This window comes from Sorex araneus, chromosome 4 (genome assembly GCF_027595985.1).
Source record: "Sorex araneus isolate mSorAra2 chromosome 4, mSorAra2.pri, whole genome shotgun sequence".
Classification (NCBI taxonomy): domain Eukaryota; kingdom Metazoa; phylum Chordata; class Mammalia; order Eulipotyphla; family Soricidae; genus Sorex; species Sorex araneus.
In genome coordinates, this window is record NC_073305.1 from 204,451,252 (window position 1) to 204,476,914 (window position 25,663).

Below are 25,663 nucleotides of genomic sequence, written 5' to 3' on the forward strand. Positions count from 1 at the left end.
AACCAAATTAAAGAACGTTAACTGTTACTCCTCACATGGGAAAAGTTTTCTTCATATACAATAGCACAGCGGGTAGGACATTTGTCTTGCACGCAGCCAACCCGGGTTTGATTCCTCCTTCTCTCTTGGAGAGTCCGGCAAGCTACTGAGAGTATCCCGCCCCCACAGCAAAGCCTGGCAAACTACCCGTGGCATATTCTATATGCCAAAAACAGTAGCGAGTCTCACAATGGAGATGTTACAGGTGCCTGCTCAAGCAAATCGATGAACAATGGGAGGACAAGTGTGACAGTGCTACAGTGCTACAGATACAGTGGTTACACAGGATACAGTAGTGCCAATCTCTATTAGCATCACACAGAGCTAAGTTATGCGCCTAGGAAACAGTATTCACTGCTATTGTTCCTGCAGTGGTTATAGTTAAAAGCAGGGAGTTTACCTATATTAGACACCCTGTCACTGTCACTATCATCCTGTTGCTCATTGATTTGCTCAAGCGGGCACCAGTAATGTCTCGTTGTGAGACTGGTTGTTACTGTTTTTGGCATATCGAATACACCACGGGTAGCTTGCCAGGCTCTGCCATGTGGTCAAGATACCCTCAGTAGTTTGCCAGGCTCTTTAAGAGGAGCAGAGGAATCGAACCCAGGTCAGCCGTGTGCAAGGCGAATGTTCTACCCACTGCACTATGGCTCCAGCCCATTAGACTCCATAATGATTAATGATTTAACAATCAGTCTGAGTGAAGAATAAAAGGTGACTCTCTCTCCCTCCCTCCCTCTCTCTCTCTCTCTCTCTCTCTATCTATCTATCTATCTATCTATCTCTATCTCTATCTGTCTCTGTGTGTCTCTGCCTGTCTTTCTGTCTGTCTTTCTGTTTGTCTCTCTCTCTCTCTCTCTCTCTCTCTCTCTCTCTCTCTCTCTGTTTTCTTCTTTATGCTTTTGGGGTTTTGTTTGTCTGTTATTTTGTGCACCACACCCAGGGGTGCTCAGGGCTTACTTCTGATTCTGCATGCAAGGATCACTCCTGGTAGGACTCAGGGAACTACATGTGGTTCTGGGGTATGAATCCAGACTGGCTGCATGCAAGGCAAGCACCCTAGCTTCTGTTCTATGGCTCTGGTCCCAAAATGTAACCATCTTGATGAAAGTTCATTGAGAGAAGATTCTTTTGTCTTTTTAACTTTTTTATTGAATCGCTGTGAGATAGATCCTTAAAAAGCTGCTCATGATTTCAGTCATACAGTGTTCCAACACCCACCCCTCCACCAATGTACATTTCCCAGCACCAGTGTCCCCAGGTTCCCTCCTATCACCCCCCACCCCCTACCTCCTGCCTGCTTCTATGGCAGGTGCTTCTCTTCTCTGAAAGAATATCCTAATTCTTGTTTTCTAAAAAAGTGAAATAAAATAAAATACTGCTACTTGCTACTACTGTAAAGCAAGTGTCATGTCATTGGTCCGTTGAGCATCTACCAGCACAGCGCAAGCGTGATAGTCAGATCGAAGAAAGAAATCCCAGGGTTTAAAAAGATTTTTATAAAGGTTATAAAGAAAAGAAAAGAAGGGGCTGGAGAGATAGTACAGCAGGTAGGGTACTTGCCTTGCATGTGGCCAACCCTGGTTCAGTCCCTGGAGCAAACCCTGAGCACTTCTGGGTGTGGCCAAAAAGAAAACAAAATGACCTAATGGTCCAGAGAGTAATTTGGAATAGCTGTCATTCTCCTAGAAGTATAGTCTGAGGCTAGAAGTTGGAGGCTACCAACATATTGAAGGAGACTTTCAGGAGAAGGGGCGAAAGGCAGCACACTGGAGAGAGGAAAGAAACTAAGTGATGGGCCAGAGAGATGGGATTCTTGTGAAGATACTTACCTTGCTGTGGTCAACCTGGGTTCAATCCCCAACACCCCACACAGTCCCCCAAGCCTTGCCTGGAGTCATCCCTGAGCTCAGAGCCCTGAGAACAGTCCGTGTGGCCCCAAAACAAAAACAAATGAAAAACAGAAGAAAAAAAATAAATTATACTGAACTTATATTGTCACTGGGAAAAGATTTATTTCTGAGTTTATGGATCCTTGTATTATATGAAAGATTTACATTCAAAACTCCATAGGCTCATGAAGTTATAGTTTATTTTACAGTAGAAGTAAATGGTTCTAGGTCCTTCCCAATGTCCATATCTTTCTTTACCCATGTATGGTGTTATCATCCCAAAGTATAAATTCCCTGTCCTGTCTACTTGCTTCCAGTTCCTGTTGTCCTAACTCTGGTCTGCTCTGTACATGATCCAGGCTGTGGTTGGAACCCTGGAATCCTGTCATCGGTGCCCCTTGCTGAAACTTGCTATTCTTTAATCTGTTGCTGTTGCCACAACTAAAGAACTGCCAGGTGTGGCGCTAAAACTGAAAATAATAAAAATAATAATAATAATAATAATAATAATTCTTATTCTTTGGGCCAGAGCGATAGTACAATGTGTAAGCCACTTGCCTGTAATGCAGCAAAAGTACGTCTAATCTCCAGCACCACATATGGTTTCCTGAGCCTCTCCGGAAGTGAACCACAAGCAGAGAGCTAGGAATAAGTTCGAGGACTAGGTATGGTCCAAAGGTCAAAGAAGAAGAAACAAAAAGAGCCAAGAGGTTTCCTGTTCCCCACTCCTTTTTTGGTTCCCCTGCTAAAGCCACATGCACGTAGGTGAGAACTTCTGCTGTCCTGAGAGCTGCTTGAGTTTTCACATAAGGTGCAAAGAGGAAGTCGCCTGGCCAGAGTTCCCCTTGTATTATGATTGCCCACCCTAAGTCATTTCTTCTTTTTTTTTTCTTTTTGGGTCACACCCAGTGATACACACGGGTTACTCCTGGCTCTGCACTCAGGAATTACTCCTGGTGGTGCTCGGGGGACCATATGGAATACTGGAATCAAACCTGGGTTGGCCGCTTGCAAGGCAAATGCCCCACCCGCTGTGCTATCGCTCCAGCTGCACCTCTAGTCATTTCTATTGTTTATTTATTTTTTTAAAGTTTTGTTATTATTTTTATTATTACAAAACAAGATTTTTAATACAGCTTTTTTGTATGACAGCAGAAACAAATTAACATATCTGTGTGTATGAATTCTGGGTTTATAAAATTCAGTCCCTTAAATATGTACAAGTTATATAGACTACAAATACTTTGATAAAATTGCATTTAGTAAGATTCTCAAGAATGTATATTCAAATTGGTTTTTTTTACTTATATTTTATTTTATTGAATCACCGTGAAAAAAATACAAAGCTTTCAGGTTCAAGTCTCAGTCATATAATGCTTGAACCCCCATCCCTTCACCAGTGCACATGTTCCACCACCAAGAACCCCAAAATACCCCCATCCCACTCAGCCCCCACCTAAGTAGCTAATGATCTTCACTTTATTCTCTCTATACTTTGAATACATTCAATATTTCAATAGAGAACTCACTATTATTGTTTGGAATTTTCCCCCAACAATCAGGCCTGCTGAAAAGGCATCATTTAGTAATTTCTTTTCTTTTATTTTTTGTGTGTAATAACTTTATATATTTGATAATGATTAATACTACTACAACCCATATACTTTATTTATTTTTATTTTATTGAATCACCATGTGGAAGGTTACAAAGTTCTCAGGGTTATGTCTCAGTTATACAATATTCAAATACCCTTCCCTTCACCAGTGCCCATATTCCACCAACAACAACCCCAGTATACCTCCCGTCCCCTCCCACCCCCCAGCCCCCGCCCACGTGAGTGATAAATTTCACTTCGTTTTCTCTTTACCTTGATTACATTCCATGTTTCAACACAAAACTCACTATTGTTGTTGGAGCTTTCCCCCAAAAAAAGACAGTCCTACTGCCAAGGAAGCATTTGATAATTAGTTTTCCATTGCTGAGAATGAAGAGACATTAAGTCCCGCTGTTCCAAGTACATAGCTCTTTTTTTCCCCCTCCTTCCCGCGCCACCAAGTTCATGCCTGCTTAGTAATCCTCATAATATGATTGACCCCACGCTGCCCAACAAAGAGAAAAAAAAAACGAGAAAGAGGGTTATTTCCCGTCCTCAACCAGCGTGGGGCTATGGCTTAGTTGACAGTCTAGCAGCATGTCTGCAAGCAGTTTCTGGGACCAAAAGTAGTCTAGTTGGATTCCGAATTCTGGTAGATCAGCAGCTAGGTGGCTGCACAAAAGTGTGGCTACCCGGGTGGAATTTCAGTGTAGCATGCGCTGGTATCGGCCCCCGCTTGAGACTGCCCAAGTGTCCCGCTGTTCCAAGTACATAATAATTTTTTTCCCTTTTACCCCCTTCCCACGCCACCAAGTTCGTGCCTGCTTAATAGACATCATAATATGGCTGATGCCACGCTGCATTTCTTCCCCAGAAAGGAAGAGATCCTAGAAAGAAGGATATTTCTTCTCCTCAGCCGGCGTGGAGTTATGGCTTAGTTCACAGTCTAGAGAGATGACTTCTACTTTGATTACCTTCAATATTTCAACAAAAGACTCACTATTCTTATTTGGATTTTCCCCCCAATGTCTGACCTGCTAAAAAGAAACCATTTCATATTGCTGGCAATTAGGAGATATTAGGTCGAGCGGCCATTGCTGTAGCCGCGCGGTTTTGGATTTCTGTAGGAAGTCCAGGGAAAATTCTGCCAGAAATTACATCACTGCTAGCTTTTACTCCCCTTTTGTGGTGCTCATAAGATGGAAAAGCCTAGAGAGAGAGAAAGACCCTTTCCCGTTGTCTGGGATAAACTTTCAGTTCACAGTCTGGAGGTATTTCAGTGGGTTGCTGGTGTCCAAAGTAGTTCATTTGGGCCCCGCGATCTTGCTCGAGCAGCAGCAGCAGCGGAAAAAAGCTAATAATATCTTTTCATTGCTGAGAATGAAGACTCTATGAACTTTGATTTTGGATTTCTGATATTTTAACTCAGTTAACAGTCTAGATGCATTTCTGTAAGAAGCCACTCTGGGTGCCAAAATGGTTAGAAGACCTCTGGGATCAAAGTCTTTAGGAGCAGAGGGTCTGTTTCGCGCTCAGCAGCTCTGGATCTTATCTGGGCCGAGGGCATGCCGGTAACGCGCGCTTCCCATGATCGCTTATGAGCCACAAAACTGCAAAAATCATACCTCTGGGTTGGGAGTCTTAGAGGGTGGCTTTCGCCACATGGATATTCCTGCTGCCACCATTTTCCGCGCAGAAAAACTCTATTGTTTATTTAACTGGCTGTCTTTTCGGTGGGCAAGATTTTAAAGGACCAAATAAATTAATTAGGTTATTCTAATCACTCTTCCTCACTCCAATTCTATGTTAATGGTATGAGGAAACCTTTAAAGCAGGAAAAGACCGCAAAATGTGTTACAATTAGAGATCTCTCGTGTTATTATTTCTTTTTTTTTAATTTATAGTTTTTATTTTTTATTATAGTCAACCTCTGTGAAGTAGAATTTTGCACGAAGGAGACAGAGGTCCGATCCCGTTTGGAATTTTGGGACAACAGCGACATCGGTCAGGCAAAACCTTCAATTGAATATGATGTGGTCAATTTCATTGTGGAACTGTCCACCGTCTCCTTCGTGCAAAATTCTGCTTCACAGAGCGGGGAGAAAGGTCTGCAAAATTTTAGTCTAAGAAGGCAATTCCCAGAATGACTACCAACTGGGAGCTCTTGGCACTATTGCAGCAACGTGGGAAGATGCCATCCTTGACAACGTCGACGAGGAATACGATCGACTGGTTCAGCACCTCCATGTCTGTGCGAAGAATGCCGAGAGTGAGAAAGCCACAAACAGAGGCCTGTCTTCGGAAACTCTCGAGCTCATTCATCAACGTGGTTTGGTGCAAGCCTCGGGCAACCACAAGCTAACGTCCAAGCTCGCAAAGCTGTGCAGGGATGCGATAAAGAAAGACCTCAAAGACAGAAGAGCAGCAGTGTTGGCCAATGTGGCAGAAGCTGGGAAAAGTATTCGCAACGCTCGCCTGTCCTTCACCAACTACAAGACCAAGATGACTGCCCTCCAACGTCCTGATGGATCTATCACATCCTCCAGAAAGGCAATGGAGAGGATTATTCATGACTTCTACTCGGATCTCTTTGAAGCCATGTCCACCTGCCCACATACCAAATTCCGAAGGATGGATATATCATTCCCAACGTCCTCCCTTCCGAAATCCGACATGCCATTTCGTTGGTAATGATGCATACAGCACCTGGTCTGGACAAGGTCAGACCTGAACACCTGAAGAATCTGCCGCCAGTACTCATCAATACACTGGCTTGACTCTTTACATGCTACCTGTCTGAATGCAAGGTTCCATCTCAGTGGAAAATCAGTAGGACCGTTCTGTTGTACAAGAAGGGAGACATCCACAACATCAGCAACCATCGCCCAATCTGCTTGCTGTCTGTCGTCTACAAGTTTTTCACTCGTGTCATCCTGAATAGAATAGGCAGAACGCTAGACCAAGAATAACCATGCGAGCAAGCCAGGTTCCAAAGGGGATTCAGCATGATAGACCATATCCACACAGTGACCAAACTCATTGAAGTTTCTCGAGAGTTCAAGATGCCGCTCTGTCTAACATTCATTGACTTAAAGAAGGCCTTTGATTCTGTTGAGACTGAAGTGGTCATCGAAGCCCTGGCCAAACAGGATGTTCAAACTCAGTATATCAAAATCCTCCACGAGCTGTATTGTGGATTCACCACCAGGATCTCACCACTCTACAAGGAAGTGATCATTGATGTCAAGAGAGGGGTGCGGCAGGGTGATACCATTTCACCGAAACTCTTCAATGCCACCCTCGAGAACATCATGCAACGACGGGAATGGGAAGGAATGGGAGTGAAGATAGACAGTTGGCAATTACACCACCTCCGCTTCGCTGATGACATTGTTCTCATAACGACAAACATTAGCCAAGCAGCACAAATGCTGGCCGACTTCGACCAGGAGTGTGGAAAGGTCGGATTGCAGCTGAATCTCAACAAAACAATGCTCATGAGAAACAAACTAGTCCCTGAAGCTCCATTTGCTCTAAATGGAACAAACATCTTCGAATGCAGCAGCTATGTGTACCAGGGTCGAGAAATCAACATGAGAAACGACTTGGCGCCAGAACTGCACAGGAGGAGGAGAGCAGCATGGAATGCCTTCAAGAGTGTCGAAGAAGTGGTTAAGAGGACAAAGAACCTCCAACTCCGGGCACATCTTTTCAATTCCACCGTTCTTCCTGCACTAACATATGCCTCAGAGACCTGGGCCCTACGCAAACAGAATGAGAATGCTATTCGGGTATCCCAAAGAGGAATCGAAAGAGCTATGCTAGGAGTATAACATCTCACTCAAGTGAGAGAAGGAATCCGGAGTTCTGACCTCCGTCAACGGTCAAGAATCAGAGACGCTGTCTCGTTTGCCAAGTCATCAAAAATCAGATGGGCCAGTCATGTAATGCGATTCAGAAATGACCATTAAACTAGAGCTGTTACCGACTGGATTCCACAGGATGTCAGAAGACCTCGTGGCCGCCCACCAAGTAGATGGTCAGATTTCTTCATCAGATCCCTGAATTAATGATTTGAGGCTCTTCCTGTTCCTGGAGCAAGCAGATATCACTGGGCTGCACTAGCACGCGACAGGGACAAATGGCAACGTTAATGGCTGGCGCCCACTCGAGCAAATCGAAGATCAACGGGAAGACAAGTGATACAAATGATACAGTCAATCTTATCCACAGAAATAAACTAGAATTGTAAGGACAGAAAACATAACAAATACCATTTACATGATACCCAAGACTAAATACCTACTAATTTCCTAAACCTTATTTAGGAAACTGTTGAGATAAGCTTAGAGGCATTTTCTTTTTCTTTTTTAAATTTCTTTTTACGTGTTATTATTTCTTTCATGTTATTACCTCCACTCACTGAGCTTGGTAGGCCTTCACGCATCTCCCCCATTGTGTTTGCTGTGCTCCTGCTATGCCGAGGGTTAATTTATACTTAGTCCTGCTAGGAGTCTCTGAGTGATTAGGCTGAGTGTTGCTCATTTCCTTTCCATTACCTGTCTCCACCCTGTGACAGGAAGCAGAAGTGTGGAAAGGGTAAAGTGTGATGAATAGCACTGCTGGTTGTGGAGATGTGTTTGGGGACCTGTCGAGATGGTGATGGCTGGGAGAGAGCTGCTGGATCCAGATGAAAGGGGGAGGAAAATCTGCTTCCAGTTCCCAAAAGACTCCAGAAAATTTAGCGGCAGAGTCACACTCAACTAACATCCCTCATCTTCCAGGTGAGGATCAGGCCAAGGGTCTGAGGTATGGAGGTAGGCCTCCTGGCATCTCCATTTATTTATTAATTTCTTTATATCACAGTAGCTAGACCTAAGAATTGTGGAAATTCATGTAGACCCCTCCCCTCCCCAAAATAAGAATAGACAAAGACTGTTCATTCAGAGCTAACAAGAAAGTCGCTACTATCACTTATATTGTGGCAGAGACTCAAAAACACGGAAGAGGTGGAAAGAGAAAAGAGAAAATGTTTCAGATGGCCCTGACTTGAAGCTGCTGACCGGGGGAAGCTGCGAACTGTTTGATAAAAGAGGTTCATCCTGTGGTTGGCTAGGAGCAACACTGGGTTCCCAGTTTGCCCTATCATGAAATTTAGAACAAAATTTAGGAAAGCTATGGATCATTAGTGAAGTCCTAGACACAAAGCTTTGTGATAGCCTTATTCACAAACTTCTTGACATAGAGTTCTGACTCCTCCAATTCCAGCTTATCAATTTCCTGAAGAGGTTACTATAATGGTTAGTTTTCCTGGGATAGTTATCCTGGTTGTAGATCAGAGATTTGTTTCTGCACTATTGTCTCTGCATTTAGATGATCAGGATTTAGAAAGTGAGATACTATATAGTCCTGAAGAAGTACATGCTTTTAGAGCTCTGTTGTTTGGCAGAGGGTACAAAGAGATGTTGGTGAGAAGGCATTAAAGACTATCTTCTTTCTCACATATGCACTTTTGGTAACCTCTCGTTCTCTGTTGGATTTTGCTCTTCTGTAAATCCTAAGAAATGTTCTCGTTCGTTGTATTTTTTTTTTTTGCTCTTGGGTCACACCCAACGATGCACAGGGCTTACTCCTGGCTCATGCACTCAGGAATTACTCCTGGCAGTGCTCATGGGACCTTATGGGATGCTGGGAATCGAACCTGGGTTGACCGCGTGCAAAGCAAACACCCTACCCGCTGTGCTATCGCTCCAGCCTCAATTCACTGTATGTTTAATATCAAATCAGATACAGTTGTGGACAGAGGGAGAAAGAACAAACACCAGGCCCTCTGGAAAGACTTATGTAGGTTATCATGAAGATCCTAGACATGGACGCTGTTTAATCACATTATCTCATATTTTTATAAGGAACAGACCATCAACCCCAGGATTTATTAACCACTAGTGCCTGCCCAGAGTGCCTTAGACAGAACTGCTTTCTGCTTTGTCCATGACTATAAATTTCCTCTAACTTACTTTCCCAGCTGATCCTTAACATAAATGTCTAACCCAAACTTGAGAATAAGACTGATTTTCTTTTGTTTGTTTTGGGACCACACCCAGTGGAGCTCCTGGTGAGAGTTCACCCCTGCTGGTGCTCTGGGGACCACATAGCATGCTGGAGATTGAGCCTAGGTCAGCCACTTGGTAGGCAGTGCCCGACCTTCTGTACTCTCTCTCTGGTCCCCTAGAATAAGATCAATTTTTTTTTTGTTTTGTTTTGAGACCACACCCAGCGGTACTCAGGGCTTACTACCAAATCCGCACTCAGAGATCACTCCTGGCTTGGCTCAAGGAACCGTAGGGATGCTGGGGATCGAACCCAGATGAGTCACATACAAGGCAAGCGCCCTACCCCTTGTACTGTTGCTCCAGCCCCTAAAATTGTTTTTGAGGACAAGAAATTCACCAGATTCTCAGATCACTAACACCCACAATACTCTTTTTTTTCCATCAACCCTTTTCTCTTGAGTGATTAGCCTTTGAGCAGAAAGCACCATAACTTAAGTTTGGTAACAGAGAGTAAACTGAGAAGCACAAGTGTATTCATTTATTCATTCATTTACTTAACATATATATTCAACAATTGCTTGTTCCCTGTTGCGGATAGTATCTAGGGTATCCTTCCCAGAAGGAATCTACTGTCTCCAAGAAACACTGTTTACTTTGGCAACAAAGAGAGCTGAGCTCTTCTCAGTCAGAAAAGTCTGGAGGAAGTGACACTCAAACTGAAACAGGGGGTGAAGGAAGGAAAACAGGAAGTGAGCTGTGGGCAAAGGGTTTGGCAGGAGCACAGGCAGAGATGAGAGGAAATAGAGAGGATCAAATAGATGCTTATCTGTCTCCCTTGGGTCATATTTAGGCTGATATTCCAGTATCATTGCTAAGTACCTCCCTTTTACTTTTAAAGGGATCCGTGTTGGTTAAGTATCTTAAATTTGATAAGTATGAACTTTATATTTTTTCAGTTGAATTTTTTTTTTGTTTTACTGAATCACTTTGAGATATACAATTACAAAGTTGTTCTTTATTAAGTTTCAGCCATAAAAGGTTCTAACACCCATTCCTTCACCAGTGCACATTTCCCACATGTCCCCAGTGTCCTTCCCGCCTGCCTCACCCCCTCATCCCTATAGCCTGACTTGGTGACACTTTACCTTCTCTGTCTCTCTGTCTCTGTCTCTGCCTCTGTCTGTCTCTCTCTCTCTCTCTCTCTCTCTCTCTCACACACACACACACCACAATTCAGTCAAAACCTAAAGTTTTTTTTTAAGCTGTCAAACAATTATTTAATTTCACAGTGTTACTGTCAACCCGTTGCTCATCGATTTGTTCAAGCAGGCACCAGAAACGTCTCTCATTGTGAGACTTATTGTTACTGTTTTTGGCATATCGAATATGCCACGGGTAGCTTGCCAGGCTCTGCCATGCAGGCGCAATACTCTGGGTAGCTTGCCGGGCTCTCTGAGAGAGGCAGAGAATTTCACAATACATCAGGGATTTTTTTTTTAATTTTTAAATGAAACACCGTGAGATAGAATTACAGACTTACACACTTTCGTGATTATGTTTCAGTCATACAATGGTTGAGTACCCATCCCTCCACCAGTGCCCATTCTCCACCACCAATATCCCAGTATCCCTCCCGCCACCCCCATCCCCACCCCACACCACCCCTCTGTGGCAGGCATATTCCATTTCACTCTCTCTCCTTTTTTCAAAACCTAAAGGTTTTAAGGAATATTGGCTTTATGGGTTAACACAGGTCCAGTCAACTTGATTGTGTTCATATTCAATCTGGTCTAGGTGGCTCTCTCATCCCTAGTCAGGGTGGTTCAGCATAATTTGTGGAAGACTCCTCAAGACCTATTACGGGGTGTTGCTCCTTCTCTGAGCCACTGTTGGGTACTTTCCAGGCTGTTTTGGTGAATAGTCATTCTTTCTTGGCTTAACATGAGAATATCCTGTCATGAGATAACTTAAGCAAGAAGTTATACGGTGTAGGTCAAGGGTTGGATGACTTCAGACAAATTCCCTCTAAAGGAAGTCCAATTTTCTTTTTATAAGTTGGCTGTATTTTTTACAGAAAAATAATTTCAAGAGAAGATAAATGATGAAGTAAGATAGTTTTATTTAGAAAAACAGAGCCAAGTTGGTAGAGAAGGGTTCTTTGTGAATCAACAGGAACCAGGTTGAAAATTCAACAAACACATGAATAAATGACAACAAAACAGAAATGACAAAGGAGACTGAAAGTGGCCCCACAGAAGAAACGTGAGGTAGTAACTAGAAAATATCTCTGATTTCTCTAAGGAAACTTTTTTGGATCATCTTAAGCAGATTATCCATAACATGCAATACAAAGTAAATTATTATGTTCTGCTTTGGGGGCAGGTTTTTGGTTGAGATCGGGGTGGAATAAGCAGAAATAAGGTGGTGGGAAGGTGTAATGGTGGTGGGGTTGGTGTTGTAAGATTGAATGTAATCAATTATTGTGAAAAACATTGTAAAAATAAAATAAAAATTTAAAAATACCTGAGACAGTTTCCAATGTAAAGTCAGTTACACAGTAAAGTAGCACAAATGGTCAGTAACATGATTGAGGGAGGGACAAAGAAGATTGAAGCAGGGGCTGGAGCGATAGCACAGCGGGGAGGGCGTTTGCCTTGCACGAGTTTCAATTCCCAGCATCCCATCGGGTCCCCTGTGTACCACCAGGAGTAATTCCTGAGTGCAGAGCCAGGAGTAACCCTAGTGCATCACTTGGTGTGACCAAAATTGAAAAGAAAAATTAAAAAAAAAAAAAAGATTGAAGCAGTGATTGTAGCAAAAACTGCAAGCTATACATTCACCCACACAAGGACTGAGTTGTGACCCCGCCAGGTCCAGCAGGACACCAGATCAGAGCAGGCGGGGAAGAAACATTTCTCTCTCCGGGCTGAGGGAGCAGGCAAATGACAACAGGCAAAGACAAACGCAGTGTTAGAGGTTGGCAGATCTCTGCCCAGGGTGGGGGGTGGGGGGAGAGGCACGGAGAAACAAAAGAACAAAACCAAGACAACTCTTTCTGCAAATGCACGGGGTTTATTCAAGCCAATATAGCTATATTGGAACCTTCAACTGTGCCTGAATAGCAAAGCTGAAGGCCCCGAACTCAAAAAGCAAGCTGTTTTTATACCCTTTTGGGGGAGAAAAGGGAAAATCACACATATTGCATCAAAGGGAATCACACATATTAGACCAAAGGAAATTACAGCTATTAGATCAAAGGAAATCACACCTATGGATCAAAGGGGATCACACATAGGTCACTTAATTTGCTTATCTCAACATTTGTTGACTGCTAACTGTTTCCCTGCAAATGTTTGCTTACGTTTCCAGGGCAGTTTGTTGGCCCATTTGGTGACAGTTTCCTGCCCAGCGGTAGGTCGCGAAAACACCTTTCAAAGCAGCCAAGCAATTACAAAGGCAAATTTAACCCTTAACCTGCCCTCCTCTTCAGCAGTACCCATTCTGCGGAACCCCATCTCAGGGCAGATGTCTGCTAGCTCCAGAATAAGTAAATTCTGAGGGGGAAAGAAGGTTGGTACTAGCTGCACATACCCAAGGACTGAAGCAACAGGGTGAAGGTGAGGTGCTCCGAACTCAGGATCTGGTGCTTATTTGTACCAAGAAGTCTCAGCAAGGGTCAGATGCAGCATAATCATCACCAAAGACTCTAAGTGGAATTGGTGAACCTTAATCACAGATTGCTTACCCAAGTCTGCACAAAACTAGACCCTCCCCACTCCCCCTCACTGCCCAAAGGACACAAAAACATGAAGGAACACACAAAATCTTTATGGGTGAAGACAATTGTCCAGAAGAATGCCCCAGCACCCACCAGCTCTATAACTCTCAAATGAAAACTTCAAGGCAGCCATGACATGACTTTAACAATTTGAGGATAATGATAAATAAGGCCTCCAAGAAAGAAAGTGTGAAAGATGCTATGAAAAACTATAATCTAGGGGCTGGAGTGATAGCACAGCGGGTAGGGCGTTTTCCTTTCATGCGGCCAGCCCGGGATCGATTCCCAGTATCCCATGTGGTCCCCTGAGCACCGCCTAGGAGTAATTCCTGAGTATAAAGCCAAGAGTAACCCCTGTGCATCGCCAGACGTGACCCAAAAAGAAAAGAAAAGAAAAAGAAAAACTATAATCCAAGACTCACAGACTATGTACTCCGGAGTGGCCATTTGACTCCCAGTCAGGATTGCACCCTGCCTGCCAAGTGGATAAGGAAGGAAAGGTTGCAAGCCATCCCGGCTCAGGTCTGCCCAGTTCCAGTCCCAGAAAATCGAGGAATTTCACTGGCGTTGGATCAGGGCCCTGCGTTGTGCTCAAGAACACCATTTTGCACCCCAGGTCAAGACTGCACCCCGCCAGCAAAGAGCACAGCCCTTCCGTTTCTCTCTGCAGCCGCACATGTCTCCACCTTTCCATAACTCACCATAAACATACAAAGGCATCCTAACTGTATGCACCTAATCACTCAAAAACTCACAAGAAATAACTGCAAACTGCAAACATCACAATAGGAAAGCAATGCAGAATCCCACCAGGATTGGTGAGTGAAAATGCTAGCCTGGAATGACTCAACCAGTAATAACAAGCTAAAAAATCTCCCTGATAAGGAATTGAAAGAGGAATTATAGAGAATGTATAAGAAACTCAAAGAAACAATGGGACAGACTGTCAATTAAACACTAGCAGAAGTGAGGAAACTATAAAACATACATGATAACTGATCATTATCATATTGTGATCTGAAAAACTTGATAGGTGAAGTGAAAGACTCACGGGAAGGCCTCAGCAGCAAAGTAACAGCAGTGGAGGACAGAATCAGTGAGCTCCAAGATAAGTTGCCAAAAAGAGCAGAAGATGGTAAAAAGCCTCAAAGTAAACCAACAGATGACAAGAGAATTTGGGGATGAATTCAAGAGGTACAACCTAAGAATCGTCCAGGTCTCAGGGGGCAGTAATACAACCATGATGAAGAAGTAATAGTGGCTGAGATGTTCCAGAGCTAAATAGTGCATGCACTCAGATCCAGGATGCCCAGAATTTACCAACTAAAAGAAATCCAAGTAAAAATACTCCAAGACACATCTTAATCAGAGTAACAAAAAACATAGATAAAGATAAAATACTGAAAGCAGCAATATCAAAGAAAGAAATCATAGACAAAGGAGCTTCCTTAAGAATTACAGCTAGTATAAGTGAAATGAGTCAGAAAGAGAGAGACAGACATAGAAAGATTGCACTCATCTGTGGAATATAGAATAGTAGACTAGGAGACTAACACCCAAGAATAGTAGAAATAAGTACCAGGAAGTTGACTCCATGGCTTGGAGGCTGGTCTCTCATTCTGGGCAACTCAGAGAAGGGAACACCAAGTAAAATGTGGTCGGAAGTCATGCGGGGGAAGGGTGATGCGTGCAGAATGTAGACTAGAGACTGAACACAATGGCCACTCAACACCTTTATTGCAAACCACAACACCTAATCAGAGAGAGAGAGAACAAAAGGGAATACCCTGCCATAGTGGCAGTGTGGGGTGGGGGGGGGAGACGGGACTGGGGAGGGTGGGAGAGATGCTGGGTTTACTGGTGGTAGAGGATGGGCACTGGTGAAGGGATGGGTTCTCGAACTTTGTATGGGGGAAACATGAGCACAATAATGTATAATTCATTTCAATTCTTAATGTAATTTTATTAGATCAATAAAGTCCAGATTGAAAAAAAGAATTACAGCTAGTAGATGTGAAGGGACACACTGCCCCCCAACTCTCCTGAATTTGACTACTGGGTCTAGGAAATAAGTGGGCACAGGCAGATTCACTGGGAATAGGCACATGCTTAAACGTTAATTTTTAATACCAGGCTCTGGGGTGTAACAGGTGAGCAGGAGATGTTCAACCTATAAATATTTAAAAATGAGGACCAAATTCTGGCTATTGTAAACCATGCTTCAATGAACATATAAGTTCAGATGTCATTTCTACTATATTTTTTGCATAGTCGAAAGAAAGGGATAGACATAGAAAGATTGCACTCATTTGTGGAATATAAAGTAATAGAGGAGGGGGGCGTTCCCGGCACGCCTTCCGCCCAGAGATGACCCAGAGCCGCGGCACAAGCAGACCCTCCGCGCCTAAAGACTGTGATCCTGAGGTCTCCTAACTCATTTTGGCACCAGAGCGGATTCTTGCAGCCATGCATTTTGACTGTGAACTGAGCTAAAATATTAGAAACCCAAAACCGCGCGGCCTTCATTCTCAACAATGAAAGGAAATTATTAGATGATGCCTATTCAGCAGGCCTGATTGTTGGGGAAAATTTCCAATCAATAATAGTGAGTTCTGTATGGAAATATGGAATGTACTCAAAGTTTATAGAGAATAAAGGGAATATCATTAGCTACTTAGATGGGGGGTGGGGTGGGAGGGGGGTGTATTGGGGTTCTTGGTGGTGGAACATGTGCACTGGTGAAGGGATGGAGGTTTAATCAGTATTTGACTGTGACTTAAACCTGAAAGCTTTGTAATTTTTTTCATTCTTTTTTTCACGGTGATTCAATAAAATATTTCTTTAAAAAATAAAAAAATAAAGTAATAGAATGGGAGACTGGCACTCAAGAACAGTAGAGATAAGTACCAGGAGGATTACTCCACAGCTTAGAAGCCTGCCTTGCATGCTGGGGGAAAAAACAGCTCAGATAGAGAAGGGACCACCAAGTAAATGGTGCGAGGAGGGCCCGTTCAGGATGGGAGATGCGGGCTGAAAGTAGACTATAGACTGAACATGATGGCCACTTAATACCTCTACTGCAAACCACAACACCCAAAAGGAGAGAGAGAGCAAAAGGGAATGCCCTGCCACAGAGGCGGGGTGGGGTGGGGGGGATGGGGTCGGGGTGGTGGGAGGGATGCTGGGACCATTGGTGGTGGAAAATGGCACTGGTGGAGGGATGGGCACTCGATCACTGTATGGCTAAAATGCAAGCACAAAAGTTTGTAAGTCTGTAACTGTACCTCACGATGATTCACTAACAAAAAAATTTTTAAATAATAATAAACGGCAACTAAAAAAATTATGACCCAAAAAATAAAAGAATTACAGCTAACTTAACAGACTAAGAGTGATTATTTTCAACTACCATTGTCATAGTGGTCCCTTCCCTATCCTAACTGCCCTCATATAACCCCCTCCCACTTTTGGCAAGCTTCCAGTCCTCCTGACCCTTGTTTATGTCTTTGGGCATTAATTTCTTAATATTTTTTTCATACCCCGTAAATGAGTGTGATCATTCTCTCTGTCCTTCTTCTGACTCACTTCACTCAGCATGATACTCTCTGTGTCCATCCATGTATAAGCAAATTTCATAACTTTATTTTTCCTAATGGCTGCAGAGTATTCCATTGTGTAGATGGTTTCTTTAACCAGTCATCTGCTCTCGGGCACTCTGGTTATTCCCAGATTCTGGTTATTGTGAATAATGCTGCAATGAACATAGAAGTACAGATGGTATTTCTGCTGTGTGTTTTGGGGCCTCCCAAATATATTCCCAGAAGTTTTATTTCTGGGTCATTTGGAAGCTCAGTTTCTAGCTTTTTGAGAAATGCCCATTTTGTTTTCCAAATAGGCTGGACTAGTTGACATTCCCACCAACACTGAAGGAGAGTCTCTTTCTCCTCAAATCCACACCAGCACTGGTTGCTCTTGTTCTTTTGGATGTGTGACAGTCTCTGTGGTGTGAGATGATATCTCATTATTGTTTTGGTTTGCATCTCCCTGATTATTAGTGATGTAGAGCATTTTTTATGTATCTTTTGGCCATTTGTATTTCTTCTTTGAGGAAATTTCTATTCATTTCTTCTCCCCATCACCTTCATCAATTTCAAACTGTACTACAAAGCATGGAATTGGTTATAATAAATAAATAAATAAATAAGCATGATATTGGAATAAAGACAGACCTACAGATTAATAGAACAGAATTGAATTCCCTGGCACCAATTCTCAAATATATGATCACCTAATCTTTGATAAAAAAGCAGAAAATATGAAATGGAGCAAGAAAAACCTTTTAAACAAGTGGTGCTGAGAAAACTAGACAGCTACGTGCAAAAAAAAAAAAAAAACACCTCAGACCTCTTTCTAACACCAGGCACAAAAATCAGATCAAAATGGATTAAAGACCTCAATATCAGACCTGAATCTTTAAGTTACATGGACGAAAATGTGGGCAGAACCCTCCATGACATTGAAGCTAAAGGTATTTTCTAAAATGAAACACCACTGACCAAGCAAGTGGAAGCAAAGATAAACAAACGGGACTACTTTAAACTAAGAAGCTTCTGCACCTCAAAAGAAACAGTGACCAAGATACAAAAACATCCCACAGCTTTGGAACAGTGATTTGCCCAATATCCATCTGATAAGGGGTTAATATCAAAGATATTTAAGGCACTGGTAGAACTTTACAAAAAACAACATCCAAATCCATCTTTGAACTAACTGATTTGTTCTCTGGCTATTAATCGTTCCCAGTATTCCTTGATTTTTTAAAAATGTTTCTTTGAAATACATTACCTGCATTTCAAAAGAAAACCTGAGGGCTAATTTAGCCCAAAGATTGCCAGCTAAAAATCTCTTTTTATAGGGGCTGGAGCAATAGCACAGCAGGCATGGCATTTGCCTTGCATGTGGCCAACCCGGGTTCGAATCCCAGCATCCCATATGGTCCCTTGAGTACCTCCAGGAGTAATTCCTGAGTGCAGAGCCAGGAGTAACCCCTGTGCATCACTGGGTGTGACCCAAAAAGCAAAAAAATATCTCTTTTTATAAAATTATTTTAGCTATAATTCACCTGCTAGATTCTGATGGTCTTCAGCCGTCGGGAGCTCTGCTCGGGGTGGGGAGGGAAGCTGGAGCCCATCCCCTCTGAGGGGCCCCGGGGAAGACAGCCAGGTGTGCGGGCAAGAGACTCTCTGCCACCGGAACCTAGCTACAGCCATGCTCAAGGCCCCTCTCCACACATTCGAATAAGCCTCACGCATAAAGGTACCGGCAGAGGAACCCAGGTGTGTGTGATCCCATCAACGGCCAACATCCAGAGACTTAAAAGTGAGCTCCCAGAGGCACGCAGCCGCAAAGCAGCCGCGTGATATCTTGTAGCCTACTTCTCCCTCTGGGAGAAACCGGCAAGCTCCTGAGAGTTTCCTGCCCACATGGGACAGCCTTGCAAGCTTCCCATGGTGTTTTCATATGCTAAATCCAATAATAAGCTGGATCCCATTCCCCTGACCCTGAAAGAGCCTCCAGTATGACATCATTGGGAGGACCAAATCAAGAGAGACTTCTAAGATCTCAGGGAAAGGAAGAATGGAGAGGTTATTGAGCCTGCTCAAGAAATCAGTGATTAACGGGATTTTGTGATCATGATTGTGATAATTCACCTGATTAAGAGCTAAGGCTTTAATATAATTAGTGATGCTTATGAGCTTTTCTGGGCAGGGAGAGAGTCACACATCATGGCATATCTCTGGGTAAACTCTCAGGATAGAAAAAAAGATGTATTTATAATCTATTCCTCTGCCTCATGGATCTCCAGGAGAAATGGTTCCGTTTATTTTTCTATCAGATAAATCTGCCACCAGCAGGGATGAAATAAGGGTCTCCTGGCCATGGTGTTCCTTGTAGAGAAATCCAAGTGGGCACATGAGAAAGATTCTAGAGATGGAGACCACACGGCCAAAGCTTGACCATAGGACACACTTGTATCTCCTCCCTTCAGACACAAGGGATATTGTGAGATTTCTTAAGTAGGAGGATAAAGTTCTGGAGTCGGGTGGTATTGCCATCAAGAGCTTTCAGGCTTTACCACAATACAGGTCTTTTTGTTTGTTTGGTTTTGGTTTTTTGGTTTTTTTTTTTCTTTTTTTGCTTTTTAGGTCACACCTGGCAATGCACAGGGGTTACTCCTGGCTCTGCACTCAGGAATTACTCCTGGCGGTGCTCAGGGGACCATACAGGATGCTGGGGATTGAACCCCAGTTGGCCAAATACAAGGAAAACGCCCTACCCGCTGTGCTATTGCTCCAGCCCCACCACAATACAATTTCTAAGGCTCAGTAGAAAAACAAAACTTTTAGGAAGATTGTGGTATTTGTTACAATACAGGGACAACTGCTCTACCAGGCCTCAGAATACCAAGGATACAGATGACTTTGGTGAAGTGGGGAGAGTAGAGGCAAGAGCCTCAAGAAAATGTCCTACCAACTTTCTCTTCCTCCACCTCAGTCACCCAGAGTAGTGCCCGAGAGGGTCAGCACCAATAAAGTCTGCCTGGAGCACTCGCACAACATGGACGGATGCTCGCATCCCGCCAGTCCCACTAGGCTATTGTCATACTGTGCGTAAGTTCCACTTGACTACGTAGCGCAGAGATGAACCCTTACTACCCAATTCCTTGGGGAACTGTAGAACTCAGACTGGAGAGAGAACTTGTTCTTTGTAGGAAGGAAAAGTTAGTGCTCACCTCTGCCCCAATCAAAAAAAAATTCAGGTAAAGCTAGTGCTGACCTCTGCTCAGGTCCATCGCCTACCCTCACAGAAAAGACTTCCAGGAATGAGAGGTTTAGTGAAGAGACTTAAATTTATTTGGGAACCAAAGGGAGAGGAAGAAGCTACGCACTCAAAGAGTTTTCCAGAGTAAAGAGAGTAGCAAAGAAAGGTAAGGAGAAAAGTAGACCGTGCCTACTCTCAAAGAAGCGTTCATTCATTCTTCTTCCATCCCACTGGTCAGAACCTGTTACATGGCCAATAGTGACAGCAAAGGAGATTGGAAAATGTGCTCTTTACCTGGGTGACTCTATTTGTTATCCGCTGAAGCATAACAAATTACTACAAAATACAGCGGGTTGGGGTTGGAGCGATAGCACAGCGGGTAGGGCGTTTGCCTTGCACGCAGCCGACCCGGGTTTGATTCCCAGCATTCCATGTGGTCCCCCCAGCACCGCAAGGAGGAATTCCTGACTGCATGAGCCAAGAGTAACCCCTGTGCATCACCGGGTGTGACCCAAAAAGAAAAAATATATATATTATAGCGGGTTGAAACATTATCGGCTAGAGCTCAGGGAGCTCAAGTGTGTCCAATGGGGCTGGTCCTTCTCCAGTCTGCTAGGTAGGTGCTGGCAAGAGACCCCAAAGTTCTGTGGTAGACAAACATAGAAACTGCAATACTTCAGCGCCACATTTCAGAACTCAGACAACACTTGTCCCGTGACATTAAAATCAAGAGAGTTATATCAAAATATTCAATTATTAAAAAGTAAAATAAATAAAATCAAGAGGTTAGGGAAATAGGAGGTGCAGGATATCACATGCAAAAGAGTGAGAGGCAACAAGACACTGTTCATTGGGGTTCATAATGATAACTCTAGGCCATGGTGATCCTGATAAGACCCTTTTCTAAAGTAAGAAAGGGAGGAGGGATGCTGAAGGAGTATGCCTTATTCTGAAGCAAGGACTCCGTAAAATAAAACATGGGCAGACTTGGCTGGGTTCAGTTGCTTTTAACTAGAGATTTATTGTCCGGTTTATCAGTAACTTTATGGTCACAGTAAGGTAATTTGTCACTAGAAATGATTTACTTTGTAACCCATCAAAACAATCCTATCAGGCTGAATTCAGCACAAACTCCCGGCCTAAAGACACCAACGAAGTCTCGAAGCCCACGGGACCTTAAGTGCCCAGCCAAGGTCAGGAGAATCCAACTACTGGCACTTCCCCTTGGGTTATTTAAGTGGAGATAGTGAGGTCTTCTTCTATCTTTCAACTTAAGGAAGGAAAAGGACATTTTCAATGAACTTTAATGTCAGGAGAGGAAATTGTGTAGGATCATTTATAGGTGCTGTGTTGTGGCTCCCCAGAGACACAAGTCGTTGTCGCATTATCATTGTACCTTTTTAATGTAGATGCCTCGCTGTGGCTTACAAACACTAATGCCAGATTCCTATTGCACTTCTACACTTACCTTTACTACGTCCGTCTGCTAGAAATCTCCTGTCCCTTCCATTGCTGGACCCTCCCTCCTCCCCAACGCCCTCCCTTTTCCATTTCTTGAGCTACACAGGGGCTGGAGTGATAGCACAGCGGTTGGGCGTTCACTTTTCACGCGGCCGACCCGAGTTCGATTCCTCTGCCCCTCTCGGAGAGCCCCGGCACGCTACCGAGAGTATTGAGCCCGCTCGGCAGAGCCTGGCAAGCTACCCGTGCGTATTGGATATGCCAAAAACAGTAACAATAAGTCTCTCAATGAGAGGCGTTACTGGTGCCCGCTCGAACAGATCGATGAGCAATGGGATAACAGTGACAGTGCAGAGCTACACAGACTGATGCCTGAGAGTTATCATCCTATCTCCATCCCAACAGTACATGATGAACCATGTGGTGCTGATGATCAAACTTGGGCCTCACACATACAAAGCGTGTGCTCAGTCCTTAGAACTCTTCCTCCACCCAGGCCCCCTATTCTTATCATATCTGGAACAGACATCCAACATGGTTTCTTTATTGCAATGAATTCCCCCAAAATGGTCATTTTGTTAACAAACATCTCAGAAATGTCAATAGTTCATCTAGTATAACAACAGCATAACAGTCACCCTCTCCCCGCACCCTTCTCCTGCCTGTTGGGCCACGTCTGTGAGACCATCAGGACAGTGGAAGGGTCTGACCTGGTGGGCTATGAATCCCATCTCCATTCCCTTCCTCCATGAATAACCTTGACAATTGGTTGGCTCTTTTTAAATCTCATTTTTTGATGAGTGAAATACTATTAGCTAGGCAGTGATGATCACCCAGCAAGACTGATGCGAGAATTAGGAGGGCTCTGTGGGCAGGGCAGACCAGATGGGCAGAAGTCTAGGAGAAGGACACTGTGAGTCCTCTACTTCCCTGGGAGAATGCCTCCCGGAAACAAGTCTCCCTCTCCTAGGGATGCCTACTGGACGCACCTCTCAAGCTTACCTGCACAAATCCCAGGAACAAGTGTCAGCGTGGCCCTTCTGGGGTTACGGGGGGGCCTTGTCAGCGGCTGGACTCACCAGCCAAGCTTCCTGCTAGCAGGTTCCTTCTCTGGCCAGGAGATCCCATTCTGTCCCCACGCAAGGCAGACAAAAGTGCCGCAAATTGAATGCCCTCCGCCCCGGTAAGAGCATCCCTCCGGCAGAAGCCTATGGACGAGGTGGGCACATACCCGAGCTGCTCGTCTCCTCCACTGCACACGCTGAGGTGGGCGTCTGTCTCCCGGATTTCTCAATGAACTGTGTTCTCTGGAGGCACACAGTGGTGCCTCCGGACCCTCCCACCCTTTCTCTTCCTTTTTGCAGTTTCCATCCCTCCCCTACTTGTACTTCCTGAGGCTGCTCTTCTCTTTTTTAGTTTTATGTTGTTCCTGTGGGCTGGAGCGATAGCACAGCGGGTAGGGCTTTTGCCTTGCATGTGGCTGACCCGGGTTTGATTCCTCTGTCCCTCTCAGAGAGCCTGGCACGCTACTGAAAGTATCCCACCTGCACGGCAGAGCCTGGCAAGCTCCCCGTGGTGTATCTGATATGCCAAAAACAGTAACAACAAGTCTCACAACGGAGATGTTACTGATGTCCACTCGAGCAAATCGATGAGCAATGGGACGACAGTGATATAGTTGTTACTGTTGTTCATTTGGACTAGGAGGGGCACATTGCCGGGCTGGAGGCTAATCCCAGATCAGAGCTTACTCCTGGTAGTGTTTAGAGGAACCAGACAGTGGCAGAGATCAAACTCAGAGCGCCTCATTGGAAAGCCACGTGCCTAAGTGCTGGGACTGATCTTTAATAAACTTATTTCACACAGACTTCTAGGGTTATATCATGAAAATTATCCTTAAACTTACAACAATATATATATTTAATTTAATTTGCCATTTTAATAGCCAAAAGTTGTGAGGAGTATAGTAAAATGAGACATAACATTATGACGCAGTATTAAGAAGTGAAAAGTAGGGGCTGGAGTGATAGCACAGCGGGGAGGGCATTTGCCTTGCACGCGGCCGACCCGGGTTCAAATCCCAGCATCCCATATGGTCCCCTGAGCACTGCCAGGAGTGATTCCTGATTGCAGAGCCAGGAGTAACCCCTGTGCATCGCCGGGTGTGACCCAAAAAGCAAAAAAAAAAAAAAAAGAAAAGAAAAGAAAGAAAGAAATGAAAAGTACTAATGTGTTCATGTGAGGCAATTTCTGCACTTGATGAGGAAAGAAAGAGGTATCACAGCATAAATGCATAAATAGTAAATATTACCACTTGGCTAAACAGGGATGTGTGTGTGTGTGTTTGCACGGGCCTAGACTGTGAAGGAGACAACAAAGACACACAGCCTTGCCCGACTGCCCTTTGAGAAGGACCCAGAGATTCATGGGGGTGGAATGGAAGGGAGGGTTCGCCACACCCCAACATGTTTTTTATTTTTATACTATGAACCTATTTTTTCATTAAAAAAAGAAGAAGAGAGCCGGGGCCGGTGCTCGGCTCCGGCCGAGTTTCGGCCCGGGTGGCCATGCCTCTGCACAGCCGGTGGATGTGGAACGAGCGGGAACCAGAGACAGCTTTAGGATTTGGGGTTTCAGCGAGTGCTTGCACCCATGTATGGAGACTGTGAACTAAGCTTTTGCTACATGCTGTTCCAGGAAGGGAAATGATTCATTTTCCAACTTAAATCTCCGCGGACTTAATTACTATAATACAGAAATTGTAAACTGTGCGGCCGCTACTGCGGCAGCGCGACATTTTATCTCTTCATTCTCATCAGTGAAAACTTATTATCAAATATTTCCTTGTTAATAGAGCTGTATTCTTGGGGGATAAATTCCAACAAAAATAGTGAGTCTGTTTTGAAACTCTAACAACAATAGTGAGTTGTGTGTTGAAATCTGGAATGTAATCAAGGTAAAGAGAAAAGGAAGTGAAATTATCACTCACGCACGGGGTGGGGGGTTGGGGGGTGAGGTGTGGGATGTATACTGTTTTTTTGTTTGTTTGTTTTTGTTTTTGGTTTTTTTTTGTTTTTATTGGTGGTGGAATATGGGCACTGGTGAAGGGATGGGTGTTTGAGCATTGTATAACTGAGATATAAGCCTGAGAACTTTGTAACTTTCCACTTGGTGACTCAATAAAATAAATTTTAAAAAAATAATAAAATAAAAAATAAAAAGAAGAAGAAGAAGAATGCTGGGGCTGGAGCGATAGCACAGCGGGTAGGGCATTTGCCTTGCACACGGCTGACCCAGGTTCAATTCCCAGCATCCCAGAGGGTCCCCTGAGCACCGCCAGGAGTGATTCCTGAGTGCAGAGCCAGGAGTAACCCCTGTGTATCGCCGGGTGTGACCCAAAAAGAGAGAAAAAAAAAAAGAACGCTATAGCGCGGAATGGTCTGGTCAGGGTTTCGCCAGCTGCCCAGCTCCTGGTTCTAGCTGCTGCTCCACGCAGGCTCTGTTCAGCCGCAGAGACTCCTGCAGCTCCACTCACTCGCCCACAGAGGGAGCTCTCGCCTTCTTCGTCAGGAAGAGGAGCTGTTTCTACTGACAGCTTCTGTCAAGAGTGGGAGAAACGGCCAAAGGCACCTTCACCCCAACTCAAGGAAGTGCCAGTAAGTCCCCTCTGCCTGAGACGTTTGGTGCAGGCACTTGTAACTGTGCCAGAGATAATACACACACACACACACACACACACACACACACACACACACACACACACACCACACACCACACACCCATGAAGCCCCAAGCAGGTCTCGCAGGTCTTTTCTGAGAGAGATGCCACCTCCTCAGTCTTCTAATGTTCACGTCCATCCAGCGCTCGCAGGCCTGCAGGCTCCTAACTAAAATCCGGCGTGCTGCCCTTACTGAGGTGGGGCAGCTTCGGGGCCAGCTTCATTCATCATGTCCTTGTACTGTCTCTTGAAGAAGCCGAGCTGTGGGGGCAGAGACAGAGGAATAAGGGCCACCAAAGCC

The 25,663-nt window shown here is 44.3% G+C and overlaps 1 protein-coding gene across 1 annotated transcript in view; it reads right to left on the reverse strand.

Annotated features, from left to right (window-relative positions):
* Positions 1-23,574: 23,574 nt before the first annotated feature.
* Positions 23,575-25,663, reverse strand: part of LOC101550876 (integrin alpha-M) — a 48,191-nt gene continuing 46,102 nt past the window's right edge. Inside the window, exon 30 of the mRNA XM_004615903.2 lies at positions 23,575-25,623. Within this exon, the coding sequence (XP_004615960.2) occupies positions 25,552-25,623 (72 nt within the window). The 3' untranslated portion in view covers positions 23,575-25,551. The remainder of the gene's footprint in view (positions 25,624-25,663) is intronic.